Below are 16,212 nucleotides of genomic sequence, written 5' to 3'. Positions count from 1 at the left end.
GTGTATAATAATTAATTTCAATTTACAACATTTACTGTAAAATGGTGTGGCGAAATACTCAAACTTGACCTTTATTTGACTTTAATATGGACATTTTATGCCATAATTCCCAAAGCATCTATCATAATTCTGATTGTTAAGGGAAGCTTTGTACATGTTAGAAAAACTACATAAGCCTATAGAGCAAAAACAATGAGGTCCCTCTGAAACGAAGGAACATCTTCAGCATACGGATGAAGATTACTGGAAGAGACTAATTCAACTCATCTTACTAAATTTAATCAACGTATCAGGTTTTCTGTGCTTATCAGCAGTATAGTTTTACAAAAGATTATGTAAGGCATTTTGTATGTGAGTGTTAAAACCAATTTAGATATTTAAAAATGGTTTATAATCCAACATCCTTTTGTTTTTTTCTAAAAAACTTTAAGTCATCCCCTGAAAACAGGGCAGATAGTATAGTTTCTGTACATAAATATTCCCTATAAAACAAACTAAAAAAAACAAGAAAAGAAAAAAACAACACTTTTTACAACGTTCATATATAAAAATAATCTCTTTTCTCAAACTCCGTCTTGGAGCCTCTCTACAAGCGTGAGCATACTGAAGAAAACACGAACATGCAGTGTGAATAAAACCAGCACAACGACAAACTCTTAAAATCTTGGCATTCAAATGAGTTAATATAGAAAAAATTCATTACAAACATTCACTACAGAAGCTTAAAAACATTCCTCTGTGTTCTACTGTTGCAACCTTCTTGAAGCGGCTCTATATAAAAGTGCACGCACCTGCACGTCTATGCATTAAAACCAGGTGCTGAAATGCAACTCCTCGCACTGCATCTTTCAGTAAAGTTGTGCTCTCTGTAAAACTGTGTGTGTGTGTAACATAAGCCAACATACAGTACTCTTAATTTTTTTTTTTTTGTAGTGCACAAGTATCAGCTTTGCTGAAAGTCTACAAGGGGACTGGATCTCTTGCCACAAGTGACATGTAAATGTAAGCATGCAGTGTGTGACCTGCTGTCTTAGTCGCTAACATCTAAACCCAGCCCGGTCATGTCAGCAGACGACAAATCTGCATCGTCTTCATTGCTGCTTTCCTCTGATTCATCCTCGCTGTGATTTCCCATCATGACTTGCTGCATGGCGAGAGCTGCTCCATCTGATGAAAGAGCCTGGAAGCCATCGACGTTCATCCCCACTGTAACCATACTACCTGCACACAATCACAACACATTGCACTGTCGAAATTCAGTAAAGGAAAATCTGTTGTATAAAACCAAGAAAATAGACACTGTTTTAATATTGGAGCATGAGTGCTGTAAGAACACATTATTTTGAGGCAGTACCGTCTGGCATTGTGAGCTGCTGCTGGGTTCCAGATGAGGCGACGGAGTCAGACCAGAAGCGGTGTAGCGGGCGGCTCGGAGCAGTCTTCTTCTTGGCTTTAGACATCTCTGTGGAGTTGGCATCCAGCATTGGCTGCAAGATCCGTCTTCGAGCATTAATAAACCTGCAGGACAGACCCAAAAAACAATATTTTGCATCACTCGCTATGCATGGAAGAATAAAAGACATTGTTATATACAGAATAATATAATCTATATATAGATCAATGCGTAGTGAATTATAAGTCGTGGCCTAGTGGTAAGAGAGTTTGACTCCTAGCCCTAAGGTTGTGGGTTCGAGTCTCAGGCCGGCAATACCACGACTGAGGTGTCCTTGAGCAAGGTACCGAACCCCCAACTGCTCCCCGGGCACCGCAGCATTAATGGCTGCCCACTGCTCCGGGTGTGTGTTCACGGTGTGTTTGTGTGTGTGTTCACTGCTGTGTGTGTGCACTTTGGATGGTTTAAATGCAGAGCAAGAATTCTGAGTATGAGTCACCATACTTGCCTGTATGTCACGTCACTTTCACTTAATAAATGGCTTTGCAAGTTATTTTAATTTCACATGCAGTATTTCAATGATTTTAAATGTGTGATGCACACAACAGCTGATAGACATCAACTTGACTTTCATGGTTTGTTTTATGTACCACAAACAGTTTTGATGTCATGTATAAATAAGTGATAGAAATTATTATTCTTCACATTCTAAATTCAGATGTAGTTATTTGGGTTTACTGTTCACACTATAATTATTTGGCTTTGTTTATGTTACTTTTGTGTTTAGGACTTTAATGAGTGACGTCGTAATAAATGCCCAACTCGGAAATAAGTTTCCCAGGTGCACTTTAGTGAAAGAAAGTGAAAGTGACGTGACATACAGCCAAGTATGGTGACCCATACTCAGAATTCGTGCTCTGCATTTAACCCATGCAAAGTGCACACACACAGCAGTGAACACACACACTCTGAACACACACCCGGAGCAGTGGGCAGCCATTTATGCTGCGGCGTCCGGGGAGCAGTTGGGGGTTCGGTGCCTTGCTCAAGGGCACCTCAGTCGTGGTACTGCCGGCCCGAGACTCGAACCCACAACCTTAGGGTTAAGGGGTCAAACTCTTTAACCGTTAGGCCACGACTTCCCCATTTAAGGCAGAATGTCTGAATATTTCAAGGAAATACATAAATGCACCGCATTTGAGAACTTTATTAAAACATAAGATTAGGAACTTTAAAATTGGGCTGTCAAAGTGGGCTGCTATTTTGTTAATTAAGTAAAAAGATAAAATGAAAGACAAATGTGTTTATACAAATATAATAATGTGGCAATGATGACAGGATTAAGTATGAAAAATAAAGCTTATGATTTTATGATATTATTGAACAATTCTATTACAGTACACAACATATTTTATTGATTATGTGGTTAATTTAATAATCTCAGAGTAATTAATTCTGGAGAGGCTGGAACAGAGTCACTGTTTACTGCGTGTTCTTGCTGGATTGACTTACCAATTGTTGACTTGGAGTAAAGTCAGGTTTGTTTGAATGGCAAGTTGCTTTTTCTCTTCCTCAGTGGGATAGGGGTGCTACATAAAGACAGTGAACCGTGAAGTGTTCATTCATTTATATCAGGTAAAACAAAACTGCAACGACTGACTTTAAACATTAGTTTGCCAACTAACCGCAATGTGCTGGAAGAGCCAGGAGCGCATGACATTGGTAGCCTGTTTGGGAAGAACACCACGCTTGCTTTTAGGAGAGCTGTCATCTCCCCCAAAGAAACTCAAGTCCTGATTGAGCTGAAGCTGGAGCTGCAGGAAGTAGAAGGAGTCACTGATCTGTGTGTAAAAATGTTTGTGTGTGCTCTGCTGGAGTGTCATGCAAACCTGTGAGTTCTGGATGTGTATTGTTCCAGGTGAGATGGCTTGTGTCACCACATGCCCCTGTGGTGTGACTACCGTCACTGGCTGGTATACTGCATTACCTGCACAAAAACAAGATTTTGTATTTTCTTTTCCCCCAGAGAAGCCATCATTTAAACCAAATAGCCAATGTTGCCAATTAGATTCAAAATGTTATGAACACAATAACACATGATAAATGCCATTAGAAAACAAAGAGTTCTACAGAGAAATAGTGTTTACAGAATAACACTGAAATAGTTTATTTTCATCTTGTGCTCATGGTTTCTATTAGACTATATCCCATCCAGTCAGGTGGTTGCATGCAAACTATCTGCAAAATTTCAAGTATACCATATATGCATATGATTGTAACTCCTCGCAGCTCCCAATGTAACTAATGACAGATGAACATGTACCTGTGACCACTTGAGATGGATTGACCGCGGTCACTGTAACACTGCCTTGTTGAAGACCTTGTGAGGGCACCACAATGCCCTGGGGACTGAGGACACCGGAGAAAGAGTTGGACAACTGCAAAAGAATAAATAAATTAAACAAAACATCAGTATACTCGCTGTGAGTGTCTAAAATTCAAGGAAAACAGCCTTTACTTGGTCATGGCCTGGAGAGTACGGGCTGCCTGGCTCTCCACTCAGTAGTGTCTCACTGTTCATCTTGGTCTTGAGGCAGGAAATGTAACGGCTGCAGAAGTCCTTGCACAGGTCACTAACTTTCTCAAGCTCTAACAGATGAATCCGCAGCACCTGGATGGCCTTGACCATCTGATAGAAAGGAAACAGTTGTGACACTCGTCAGTGTTTGAAGTTAAGATCAAAGCTATGAGGTATATACAGTAATATTAGATATTTCGACACCATCTGTCACATCTCTTACCAAGTTGTCAAGGTCTGGGTCTTCACTAAAGAAGGCTTTGCCATCTTTCTCCTGAACGCGTACAAAGTTTTCAATGTCAACATCAAAACTGGCAGAGGTTACGCAGTCAGAGCCTTGAGTGGACTGCTCACACTTCTCAAACAGCAGGGCCAAGAGAGGAAAGAGGGGATGTCTGTGAAGGAGACGAACCATGTGTAAGAGAAGACACTGTTCAAGTCACTCCTTGAACTAATATGCTAATAATTTGCTCCTCAAGAAATAATTCTTATTATCAATGTAGAAAAGAGTTGCGATACTTCCACATGAATATAAAATTCAAAAGAACAGCATTTATTTGAAATAGAAATCTTCTGTAACATTACAAGTGTATTCACTGGCACTTTTGATCAGTTGAATGCATCCTTGCTGAATAAAATAATTTATTTTTAAAAATATATTTTTAAGTGTAATGCATATTTATAAAATGTAAATTCAGACACTTATGTCACCTATATATACAGGCTTTGTAGACATCCATTTGTGTTTGTGGTTCAGTGGACACAGGGCTGCTGGAGCTTCCCGTGTTTCCATTGGCAAAGCCCTTTTCAAGGTCACTCTCTGACTGCTCCATGACCTGCATCTAATCCAGGAGAAAACAGACAAAAAGGGATTACATCTCATATACTAGTTCTAACAATATGCTTGACAGTGGTATTTCAGCATTTGTAGCTCAATGACTTTATCACTTCCAGATGTACTTTAATAGTTATACTTGTACTCACAAAGACTCATAAACAGCAATGAAATATATATATATATAAAAAAAAAATTGATCGTCAACGTCAGGAACTCAAACATAAATGTATAACAGTTCTTTAAATTTCACTTAATTTTATATGAGATTTGTATTTTTTGTACAGTTTAAAACCCTGATTTAAGTGATCGTTATCTAACAAAAAAAAAAAGAATAAAAATAAAAACCAAAGGGAGCCAAACTAAATTTTATAATGGTTCTTTATCTGTGCAATTTTTGTAGTTTAAACGCCTGATTTTACTGATTTGTTATCGGGCAAAAAAAAAAAAAGGGAGAAAAAATAAATTTTTTAATGGGCAATTAAATTGTATTCTTATTGGTAAATTTTATTGAATTAATTGTTATAATAGTTCTATAAATTTCTATAAATGTATTTGTATGGTTTAAACCCCTTATTTGACTATTTTGTTATCCTACGTTTAATTACTTTTAAAATTATATATATATAAAAAAAATACATAATACTTAAAAAAGGTGGGGTTGGATGGTTGAACATGATAAATCCTGTCAACATTATAATTAGTGTAAAACAATAAAATGCTGAGATTTATTCCCTCTGCAAAGAGGTCTAAATGTGTCCAATGTAAAGATTAAGAGAAAATTAGGAGAAACGGAAAACTGTGATGCATTTAAAACTAGTTCTGTTTCAAGCCAAGGTAACTGTATGATAGATAACAGTGTTTCAAACTTTCTAAGGGGAAAAATGTGTACTGCGTTAAGCTAGCTGAGACTTGTTATAGCACTTATATATCATTGCTCTTTTGTTGATTTTGATTGCTTCCATTGTCCTCATTTGTAAGTCGCTTTGGATAAAAGCATCTGCTAAATGACTAAAATGTAAATGTAAAAATGAAAAACCGTATTGGGACACCAAAGTGTGCAGTTCTCATGGAAAGTGGCAAATAAATATTAATTTATTTATTTTTTAATATCTCACTCCTACCTGCTGACCTCCCTCTTGATATTTGTCTATGGACACAGAATGGGCAGCCATCATACTCAAAGACACTACTGCCAACACTGGGACATTATATGGACAGGCAGCTGGAAACGACCTGAAGGTAACCACATGCAATCTTTTTTTTTTGTGCGTTTTTTTTTTAAAGGCTTTTGACAGAAACGACATTATAGAAGTTAAACGTGTAAACCACTTTTGATGTTAACCAACATGAAGAGACGGTTTGTTTGTTTGTTTATTAAGTTTTTTTACGCCATGTTAGCATCATGGCTATTTACATGGCAAAAAAAGTTCAGTATCATCTATAAGATTTACATTATATAAAACATTTCAACTTAACATAAGATAGAAAATCTAAAATACATTTAGGTGGTACATTTTCAAATATTCCATGAAAGCATGTTTCTGAATAAAAGCGTTTTCTAGAAGCATATTTAGGTTTTAAATTTTAAAATATTTGATTAATGGTTGTTTGTGATTTAAATGGTTTTCTTATAGTGGGTTCTTTGCCTATTAATAAAAACCCATGGGTAAGTCTTGAATGCCCCAGTCTACACCTAGTAAAGACAACTTGATCATGTCTTGATTTAAAATTATAGAAGCTACTTCTTTTTATACAGGGTTTTTTCATACAGCTTATTATTTTTATTTCCATCCCATTCTTTCTGCCACTTATCAGTTATATATAAATTAATTACTGGTTTAAAATCAGAAGGTGGTATTTGACAGTCAGATATTTCCAGGTCAAGTGCATCCCTGGCAGCAGTGTCCGCTCTCTCATTTCCAGTAAGTCCAATGTGACTTGGAACCCAGCAAAAAATAATATTAAAGTTATCTTTCTTTAAAAGTTCGAATTTGGTTAAGATTTCAACAATTATGGGATGATCAGTTTTTTAGAGATTCAAGTGCTTGAAGACATGATCTTGAGTCAAAGGCAATTAAAAAGTCCCGTTCTTGACCCTTTTCTAGAACAAGAAGTAATGCTCGAGCCTCAGCTGTAAAAATAGAGCCTTGATCCGGAATTCGAATGCCATATTGTTGATCACATGAAGAGACGGGTTTCTTTCGTATTTAACACATGCAACTAATCAAAGGGGGACTGCATGGAGTACACTCGCAAAGGGAAGCCTGGATGTATTGATATGTAAATCCAATGTGCTGTAAGTTACTGGAGAGCGCCATTTGCATGCTTTACCACACACACCCAGTAGCACACCTGCTGTGATGAGTGCGAGTGCTTCAATGTTTCTCTCGTGTCTTGCAACATTCGTGTTGATCAATTTACATACATGCTACATACTATCCAACAAAACTACGCTAACTTCACATAACGGCAAGACCTTTTAAGCCAATCTCAATCAGAAGCAATTTGATCATTTCGTTTACAAACAAAAATAAGTCTAGCTAAAGCGTGCTGATGTAAAAAAAAAAAAAAAAAAAAAAAACACATGTGAAGCACTAAACTGTGACGCGTTAGTCAGTCGGCGCATTTTATCAGCTCGTTCAGCCATCGACTCCGACTAAACTTGAATACCAAGGAAACACTCGTCGGTCCTTCCTAAATGTTCAGGTTATGTGGACTGAGAAGTAATGTAGCAGCGGGTGGTGAAGTAGTAAAGGCCATGTTCCCCTCTAACAACGAGCAGCGCCGCTAGCTGCTGCATTAGCCCGCTAGCAGGGAACGAGTCGCCATAGCAGCGAGCGCTAAACAATCCTTCACGTTTGCTGCACATGAGCGCGGTCCTCGACGTAAACGCGCACGTTTAATTACTTGTTCGTTTAAAACTAACTCTAAAGCTATTAATTTAGGCCGGAGCCTGTCGTCTAGCGTCCCTCTGGGCTGACTGAGAGTGGCTCAACCGGGCCTTCGCTCAGCGCTCGACCTCGCCAGAATCAAACATCCTGTCCTTTAAAACCCCGACATATTTTTTTCCCCCTCCTTCTAGAGATTTTTAGGAGAAGATTGGCTCGACTGTCCCACGCAAGTCCCGTGAGCCCCTAACAAGAGTATCCTCTCTTTCACTCAGCCCCGGGCATTTTTGTGTGTTGCTCGGATTGTTTTGATTGATAGGGAGCGGAAAAAGACGAGTTTGAGTGACAGCTTACCTGGGTGCCAATCTTCGTCACACTGACAAGCGGCTGCAGCAATCGGGATGCGCATTTGTCGCGCTACGTCATCACGCACGGGGACGCAGGGCCTTCAGCTCATGAATATTTAAGAAGGGGGAGGAGAAGTGACGCCCTCAGCGAATATTTTAAACACTCACTGGGACAATTAGTTTTAAAATCTGTGTCATTTAAGTGCAATTTAGTTGTTTGATGTTCTGCGGCCAAATTGTCTTTTCTCGAAAATGTCACCATTTTCTTTAGGTTTGTCTACATTTTAAATAATCTTTTGAATTCATTCGTTGATTTCGAATGATCCATTTAGTTGCTATTGAAGCTTGTTTCCACCACGGGATCGATGGATTAAATAATAATAATAATAATAATAAATGCTACTTTTATCTCACAATTCAGACTTTTTCCTTGCAAGTTGTAAAGAAAAAAAAAGTCAGAAATTGCAAGTCTGAGAAGAAAAGGCAGAATTGTGAGACATAAACGACATAAAGATAAGAATTGACATAAAAAGTCACATTTACCATTATTTTTAATTACGTGGTGGAAGCAAAAGAGAGATATTAAGATGTAAACTGTGTAAAGACGTTAAAAAAAGTTTATAAGTATGCACTTATACACTGTTCTTATGCATCTTGCTGTGTAGTGTATGAATTATGTAAGGTTATTTTGTCATTCATAATCGGATTCTGATAGCCCCTCCCCCTCTGCTACCTCAGTTGAGTTCATGAAGTGTCCAACATTTCGCACTTAATTATTTAAGTGCACTTTTTCTATTTGGAATTTTCTATTTAGAATAGTGCATAAGAATGTGAACTGGGATGCACCTTCAGAGTTCTTTTTAGAATTGCGAGAAATAAAAGCCTGATTGTGAGATGAAAAGTCAAAATAACCTTATTTAAATTTAATTCCATGGTGGAAACTAATAATTAACATAAGGCAGAAGTTTGTTATAAAAAAATAGAAATGAGGTCATTTCTAAATGGTTGGAACCGGATCATGTTAGTCTCACATTTTAATTAATTTAGTAAATACAGCGATTCAACCATTTGCCAATTTAATGTTAGAAGTACACTACCCTCCTTTATTAATTAGATCAAAGCAAGCGTAGTCTCAATAGAATAAAGTGTAAATTGTAAAAGACAACAGCAACAAATAACTCTAGATACATTCTGTTGAAGTTAAATCAGTTTAATTCCATAATTATAGAATTCTAGCATAAAGCTTGCGATTTGCCAGTAAATCATCTGAGGAATAATAAACATTGGGTAGAAACAGGGTTGTGCACAAAGGTAGCAATACCACAGGCTCAGGGTCCGGGTGAGACTCGGCCTGAGGAAGGCTGGGGCAGACGGTATTTAGACAGCGCTACATCCACATCAGCAAAGGTGTACATGTTGTAGTGGTGGTGCTGCAGGTTCTTGTACGTGGTGTCGTCAAAGGGTTCAGGCTCTGGCTCCGGGGCTTGTTCTGAGGAAATCAATAATGTACGAGATTAAGTCTAAGACATGTGGAACTGGTAAAAAATACCACACAAAGTGCATCTGACATCAAACAAAAGACAAGAAGTTGTTTCAGGAAAAAAGAACAAACAAAGAGTACCACACCTAAAGAACAAGTAAATGAACATAAACTTGAATGAAAATATTTGCGGAGGAGAAATCAAAGTAAAAATGAAACTACATGCTGGTTAAGTTTTTTACAAAGCGACCATAGAAGGAAGAGCCGAGGAAGAGTCTTCCTGTTAATTCCCTACTCTTCTGATTTGAATCTTCACACTTTCATGGTGTTACAGTAATCACTTTCAATCCGCAGGTGGTCCTTTACACTAAAAGGTGTGAGGGGCCTCTAGCTGTTTACCTAGACTACAGACGTCTGACTAATTACTCTGATATTTCCCATCTCACCCACTACAGCTCAAGTCAATCAAACTTTAAAGTAAACCAGATGCTTCTAAAGACAGGATCTTTCCACATTACTCAGTTTTTACCAACAACATTATATCACCCAATAGTTGTAATAAGACACAAGAGCTACAGCATAACTACACAAACTGATAAATCAAACATCCCACATTCATGAATCTCACCACAACACACTTATGTTATTATAACAGAACAAAACATTTAAAGTATTCAAGAATAAAAAGGGAGGGTTATGGCTGATGATGTCAAAAAGTAACCTCATTATAGGATCTCAATTACTTCCAGCTTAAACACATCGACGTGGGATGCTCGAACAGGGATCAGAATGGTTTAATTCAGTCTTCACATGGGAAAATATCATTAATATTACCTTTAGTGCAACATGATCACACAAACCATAGATTTTGCATGCATCATGATGATGATGGACGATTACAAATGCATAAATGAAGCTTTATTTTCAACAGTTCCACACAACTATTTATTTGCCTATAGTCTCTTTCTGATGAGACTAGTTAACAAACAAATCTAGTTACTGTGTTTTGACATTGTGGGGCAGCACTGTAGTCAATGCTTGCATTAGCGTGAAGAAGATAAACTCTTTTATTCGGTTAAAACATTTGAAAGTGTCAGGAAACAACCGAATAGGAGAGAAGGGACTCAAACTCGGATCACTCGAAACTAATCGTCCCTGTTGCTCATGTTATCAGAAATTAACAATGCATGAATTACTGTAATTAATAAGTCACTTTCTGGCTGTATATTGCTTTATGTGTGAACGCAGTTAGTACTGTTGATGAAAGCAGAAATGCACAGAACTATTTTGAAATGAGTTATACTACAAAGCAGACAAAGGAGAAGTGAGTAATGAATTATTAATAGAAGCCATTTTAAACCTCAACCAAGGAACAATCAGTCCAGGTAGAATAAATGAAGTCATGCAAATTTATAAAAATACAATAGGTAATAAAAAGAACTAAATAAGAAAAGCAAGTGTAATGCAAATGCATAATGGAGATTCAAAGTTGCAAAGCCTTTGTGCAAAAGTAATCCCACTGCTGCCATGAAAAGGTATTAGCGTTAAATAAATGCTAAGAGAAAAGTGTTTCTGTGATGTGACGGATCCAGAGAAAGAAACTGAGTAAGGATGTGTGGTGTACCCCTCAGGTGTCTCCACAACGCTGGTCTCATCCCGAGCCTCTACAGCATCAGCGGCCACGGGTGCAGGGTCGACCAGCTCTTCTGAAGGAGCTACCGGCGTTCCCGCCTCAGCTTTGGGTTCAGGTTTAGCTGCTGCATCTCCAGGCGCCTCGGGAGCTACTCCAGGACTAGCTTCAACTGCAGTTTTTACTACTTCTTCAGGACTGGCTTCTGTAGGGACTTCTGGGACAACTTCTGCAGCAACTTCGACAGCATCTTCAGCTTTGATTTCTGGTTCCTTTTCAACAACAATCTCCTCCGCAGAAGCCATTTTAACTTCTGTTGCGGTGTCCGATGTCTTGTCAGGAGTGTCGGCTGTAATTGATTCACTGGACACTTCTGGAATTGCTTCAGGTGTGGAGGAAGATAATATCGGGGCAGGATCAATAAGGGTCTCATCTGATCCGTCTGGTTTAGCACTTGGTGCAGGAACCTCTTCTGGTTTTGCTTCAGTCACAGTTTCAGCATTTTCTTGAGCTTCTCCAAATGAGGCAGAGCCAGGCTTTGCTTCCTCATCTGCAACATCTACTTCAATCGTCAGTCCTGGAGATTTCTTCTGTGCTGCTTTCTCTCCAGACTCTACCGGTGTTTCAGTCTCTGGCTTCTCATCATCAGAATCAGAGTCTGAATCGGAATCACTGGAGGATGAGGATGAAGAAGAGCTATCGTCTTCATCTTTCTGTCCTTCTGCCTCAACATCTGAGGCCTTACTTGCTTCACTTCCTGTAGTGACTTCATTAGTAGGTGGGACTTCAGTGATCTCTTCAGCTGCTGCCGCATCAGCGTCTAGACTGCCGGCTGTCGTCTCATTTGCAGCGGCGGTGGACACAGCCTCAATGGTTTCAGACTCACCTAAAGCTATGTCTTTGGGAAGAAATCCTGTGGCAGACAGCTTAGAAGGGAAGGTAACTGCGGGCTTGTAGGCTAGAAGAGAAGCCCTCTCATCGGCCTCTATGGCTGAAGAAACGGCAAATGGGATAAATTACATGAGATTGTTTTTAGTTTATTACATTTGAGACACCCTCCTGTTCAATGTTACCATTAAACCCTGCAGCAAACTCCATAAGAAAACCTTGCACACCCTGTCAAAGTCCCTTTTAAGGCTTGCCTGAATGTGGAAAGACCAAAATCAGTTTGCTATGCTTCAATAAAATAGTTCATATATCACCAATAAAGTCTTGCAAATATGTAGACTGTAGAAACAATGTAGAAAACAGGCTAAAACTGCATTTTTTAGGTTAGTCCAGCTAATGAACAAACACATTGTAGAGCAACAATCCAATTTAAAGACCTTTAAAGTGCCTTTAAATCGTTGTCTGTAATTCTAGAGGCCACCTACACGATCGTTAAGACGTTTGGGGTATGTTTTTTTTTTCCTATAAGAAATAATTTTAAGAAATTAATACTTTTATTCTGCAAGAATGATCAAAAGTGATGGTAAAGATGTGTATACTGTTACAAAATTTCTTTTTTTCGTCATTCCACTCATCAAAGAATCCTGAAAATATTAAGCAGAATAACTACAGACTGGAGAAATTCAGCTTTACTATCACTGAAATATTTGATCAAATAAATGAGCTTAAAATAGTGAGCATAAGAAACTTCTTTCAAAGACATTTAAAAAAAATCTTACCTGCCCCAAACTTTTGCAGCAGTGCATATTCTAGTGTAATACTTAAAGATGAAAAAAATGATCTTTTACCAAATATACAGTTTTCAAATTTACAAATAATTCCATGAAACATACCTATATCATCTTGCATGTCCCACACCAAACAAATTCATTAAAACCATTACTTTACACATTAAAAGTACTACAAACTTGTCTATAAAAATGTCACATTCAATAGTAAAGGCACAGATGAATCCCTTCACCAAAGATAGTCATCTTTTTGATGAAATTTGTGTACATTTAAAAGCAATTAATATAACTGCATGGGCTCACATTGTATGTCCTCAACAAGTTTAGCCAAAAGTTAATGATGATTTTGAAAGCACATGTCTTTGGAAAGCATGAGGGTGAAAGGATGGGATCTAGTGATCAAATCCAGAGGCGAAGGGCCTGTCCAAATACCCACACTTATGGTCCTGGCCACTTGAGAGCATGTGCATGTGACAGGAAGTGTGCAAGACTGTCCCAAGTCTGAAAAATGCCAAAAGCTCAGTGCCCTTAGTGCACACCAAACCCACACAATCCCTAAAACCAGTTCAGAGCAGTATCTGAAGCCAAGTGTATCCCATCATTCGTCATGATCAAGAAACTCAAATGCCCCAAAATCAAGAGAAAACTGACAGTGTCAGTAAAATTAATTGGGTACTACATATAATTTGGTAGCAAAACATAAAGTGCTGCTGCTGTTGCACATTGTATTGGTGCGGAGATGAGTATGTGTGTTTTACGAAACGTTTGCACTTATGACTGCCTTTCTTCAGTAGAACATAAAAGAAGATATTCTGAAGAATGTCCATAACCTAACTGGTACCCGTTTTGGTATTTTCTGTCCATACAACAGAAGTCAATGGGAATCAAAACTGCTTGGTTACCAATATATTTTTCTTTTGGGTGAAATGACACGAGGATGAGTAAATAATGACTTAAGTTTCATTTTGGGGTGATCTATCCCTTTAATTAGAAGCATCGCAGTCAAAAATTGTGTCGTCTGTCTTATACAAGGAGGATATAAAAGGACATTCATTAGATTATTTTGCAAAATATAGATCAAAATGTGCAAATATAGCTCTGAAAAAAAAAATGTGACATGCATTTTTACAACACTATACCGTAAGTCTGTCTCATCAGCTAATAACAGGTTTTACACACCCTTGCGGTTGTCACGCCCACTTGAACACTTTGGCTTAATACAGGAAATACGTCATGTAAGTAGACTCACGGACGTACAAAGACAACAAGTGTGGCTATTGAGACAGGCCCTAAGAATGGCAGAAGGTGCAAAATGGCTAAAATCACCTACAGATATTATTACTCAAAGTACAAATATTATTAAAAAATTAGATACATAATCATGCTGTATATACTATTCGTGCTAGTATAGCATGTGAACATCACACAAACAGGACATTAAGGATGTATGAAAAGAAAAAGCATGCCCTTACTCTTCACTGAAGCCTTTGCTGTTTTGGGTGGGACATCCCCTTCAGTGCAGAGAGCTGCAACCAACGGGGTCCGAGGTGTGCTCCAGCCTTCACGCAGGAGACGCTGTATGAACACAGAAAGACACATTATTAATCCTGAAACATTCTAAATTTATTAAAAATGATATATAAAGATATATTTATATTTCTGTAATTTTTTGATGTACGAGATAGATAGATATCTATCCTTCTATATAGATAGATAGATAAAAATCATTATATATGTTATTTAACGTAACGCAATATTTTACTGACATGACTAACAGCTTCACTTCACTACTTGTGTTATTTACGGACAGAGATTCAAGTCCTGATTTAACGTGTCTTCACCAAAGTCTTATGCGACAGGCACTTAATACATATTTACAAAGTATCTCTAGACCATCTTCGTAGAGATCCAGCCAAATCAGTTTATTTTTACCTTGACAGATCCGAGCCGTCCTAACCGGAGCAGAGACGTCGCCATGCTTGTTCTCCTCTTATTATTGTCCGTGTGGGAAATAAAACTGACGAATTGGTTGTCATCAATATTTCCCTCAAAATTATGCGTTTAGGTTATATTTTAAAGCAAGAAAGAACATAATAAAAGTCTCCCATACTTTTACAAAATATTTTTTAGTGTCCTTCAACATTAAATTCGATAAATGCAGAAAAGTTAATTGTAAAAACGTTTACTGGATGTTTTCATGCAGCATTTACCAGGGTACACAACAAAACTATTACGCTCCTTACAAATTTAAAATGTACAGAATGGATTAAGATATTAAGAGTACGTCACGTTTTATTGTACAGTCATTGCATACCTCCATAAACTACACCACTTTGGGGCTTAGACAACATTCATCTAAATATAGCCCTCATACAGCTGTCAGTTTCAATATCAAGAATCCATGTGTATGGCATTTTCTTCACTTCCTATTTGACACTAAATGTAATGTGATAACTTATATTAATAATACAAAAAATATACCATATACCACTGCACATGATTTCATGTGCATTTTATTCAAATCATTTCTAAAAATAAAACATCCAGACCAGACAGAGCATGTGTGGCTCAGTTTATTCAGCTCTTTGCACAGATATTTTACACTCACAAACATTATGAAAAGCAACACGCAATTATTTCACAGATTATTAAAATAATTTATCCAGACCAGACAGACAGGTAAAAAGCAGCAATTTTTTTAGTATTTTACAAAATTCACAAAAAAAAAAAAAATCTCACAAAAAAAAAAAAAAGACTTTTACAGAAGTAGACGTCTTTCACAAAATTGCAGTGAGGGACAGGAGAGGACAACAGAAGTTTACTTGGAGGACACTTCATCAAATTTAGGCTCTGTAAATACAAAAAGGGATAATGTTAGTCAAACGCACTGTAAAATAAAAAAAAAATATATAAAAAAGATTTAAAAAAACCTTTAGGAGTCAAACAAAACTGAAATGTCAGACCTAAAACTAAGAGCTAAAATCAATGCAACAACTCTTGTATCTTGTATTCTAAAGAAGTATTTAAACTAAGCAAAGAGATTTACACACCAGGGAATTTGAACTCTGGGAAGGAAGACAGATCACCACCACTGTACAACCACTGCAGTTTAGTTATTTCCTCAGCAAGAGCCTTCTGATACTCTGGACCGACATCAACTAGACCACCAGCGGCACTGAGAAATCATGAAAAGTTTAAATCATTGGCTTAATTAAAACATAAGATCAATCACAAAAAAAGAGTAGCAAAACTCTTAAGAGACAAACAAGAGAGTATGACAGAAAGTAAAACTCTATGTACCCGGTTTTTTAATTAAAACATAAGATCAATCACAAAAAAATCAAAAGTTTCTGAATGGGATCCAGTCCAGCTGACAATCACA

General features: G+C 37.6%; 2 protein-coding genes across 5 annotated transcripts; both read right to left on the bottom strand.

Annotated features, from left to right (window-relative positions):
• Positions 1-30: 30 nt before the first annotated feature.
• pknox1.1 (pbx/knotted 1 homeobox 1.1) lies at positions 31-8,183 on the bottom strand. Of its 4 annotated transcripts, none has more exons than XM_042763327.1 (10): positions 7,162-8,018; positions 4,683-4,813; positions 4,195-4,366; positions 3,912-4,082; positions 3,717-3,831; positions 3,283-3,380; positions 3,079-3,207; positions 2,906-2,982; positions 1,355-1,518; positions 31-1,221 (listed from the first exon to the last, which is right to left on the bottom strand). In XM_042763327.1, exons 1-10 carry the CDS (start codon positions 7,210-7,212, stop codon positions 1,031-1,033), a joined length of 1,299 nt encoding a protein of 432 aa, XP_042619261.1. In that variant the 5' UTR covers positions 7,213-8,018; the 3' UTR covers positions 31-1,030. The 4 variants fall into 4 exon arrangements, with proteins under 4 accessions (XP_042619261.1, XP_042619262.1, XP_042619260.1 ...); XM_042763328.1 differs by lacking the exon at positions 7,162-8,018 and adding an exon at positions 5,931-5,999; XM_042763326.1 differs by lacking the exon at positions 7,162-8,018 and adding an exon at positions 8,052-8,183 and having other exon boundaries at positions 3,079-3,380.
• Positions 8,184-9,238: 1,055 nt separating this feature from the next.
• LOC109095184 (serine-aspartate repeat-containing protein C-like) lies at positions 9,239-14,922 on the bottom strand. The gene is made up of 4 exons (XM_019108863.2): positions 14,763-14,922; positions 14,303-14,405; positions 11,149-12,145; positions 9,239-9,533 (listed from the first exon to the last, which is right to left on the bottom strand). Exons 1-4 carry the CDS (start codon positions 14,805-14,807, stop codon positions 9,509-9,511), a joined length of 1,170 nt encoding a protein of 389 aa, XP_018964408.2. The 5' UTR covers positions 14,808-14,922; the 3' UTR covers positions 9,239-9,508.
• Between the last annotated feature and the right edge of the window lie 1,290 nt (positions 14,923-16,212).

The sequence above is a fragment of the Cyprinus carpio genome, chromosome A9 (assembly GCF_018340385.1).
Source record: "Cyprinus carpio isolate SPL01 chromosome A9, ASM1834038v1, whole genome shotgun sequence".
In the NCBI taxonomy this organism is placed as follows: domain Eukaryota; kingdom Metazoa; phylum Chordata; class Actinopteri; order Cypriniformes; family Cyprinidae; genus Cyprinus; species Cyprinus carpio.
Note: the sequence above shows the minus strand (reverse complement) of the source record. Positions and strands in the feature narration are given on the sequence as shown.

Excerpts from the sequence above, each read along its gene's own strand:
- pknox1.1 (XM_042763324.1), bottom strand. The coding sequence starts at position 7,212 with ATGTTGCAAGACACGAGAGAAACATTGAAGCACTCGCACTCATCACAG. Across the intron at positions 4,367-4,682 it reads TACAAAGCCTGTATATATAG|ACATCCCCTCTTTCCTCTCT; the intron begins GTGACATAAGTG and ends TCTCCTTCACAG. Across the intron at positions 3,381-3,716 it reads TCCATCTCAAGTGGTCACAG|GTAATGCAGTATACCAGCCA; the intron begins GTACATGTTCAT and ends GTTTTTGTGCAG.
- LOC109095184 (XM_019108863.2), bottom strand. The coding sequence starts at position 14,807 with ATGGCGACGTCTCTGCTCCGGTTAGGACGGCTCGGATCTGTCAAG. Across the intron at positions 12,146-14,302 it reads AGCAAAGGCTTCAGTGAAGA|CCATAGAGGCCGATGAGAGG; the intron begins GTAAGGGCATGC and ends CCGTTTCTTCAG. Across the intron at positions 9,534-11,148 it reads GTTGTGGAGACACCTGAGGG|AACAAGCCCCGGAGCCAGAG; the intron begins GTACACCACACA and ends TGATTTCCTCAG.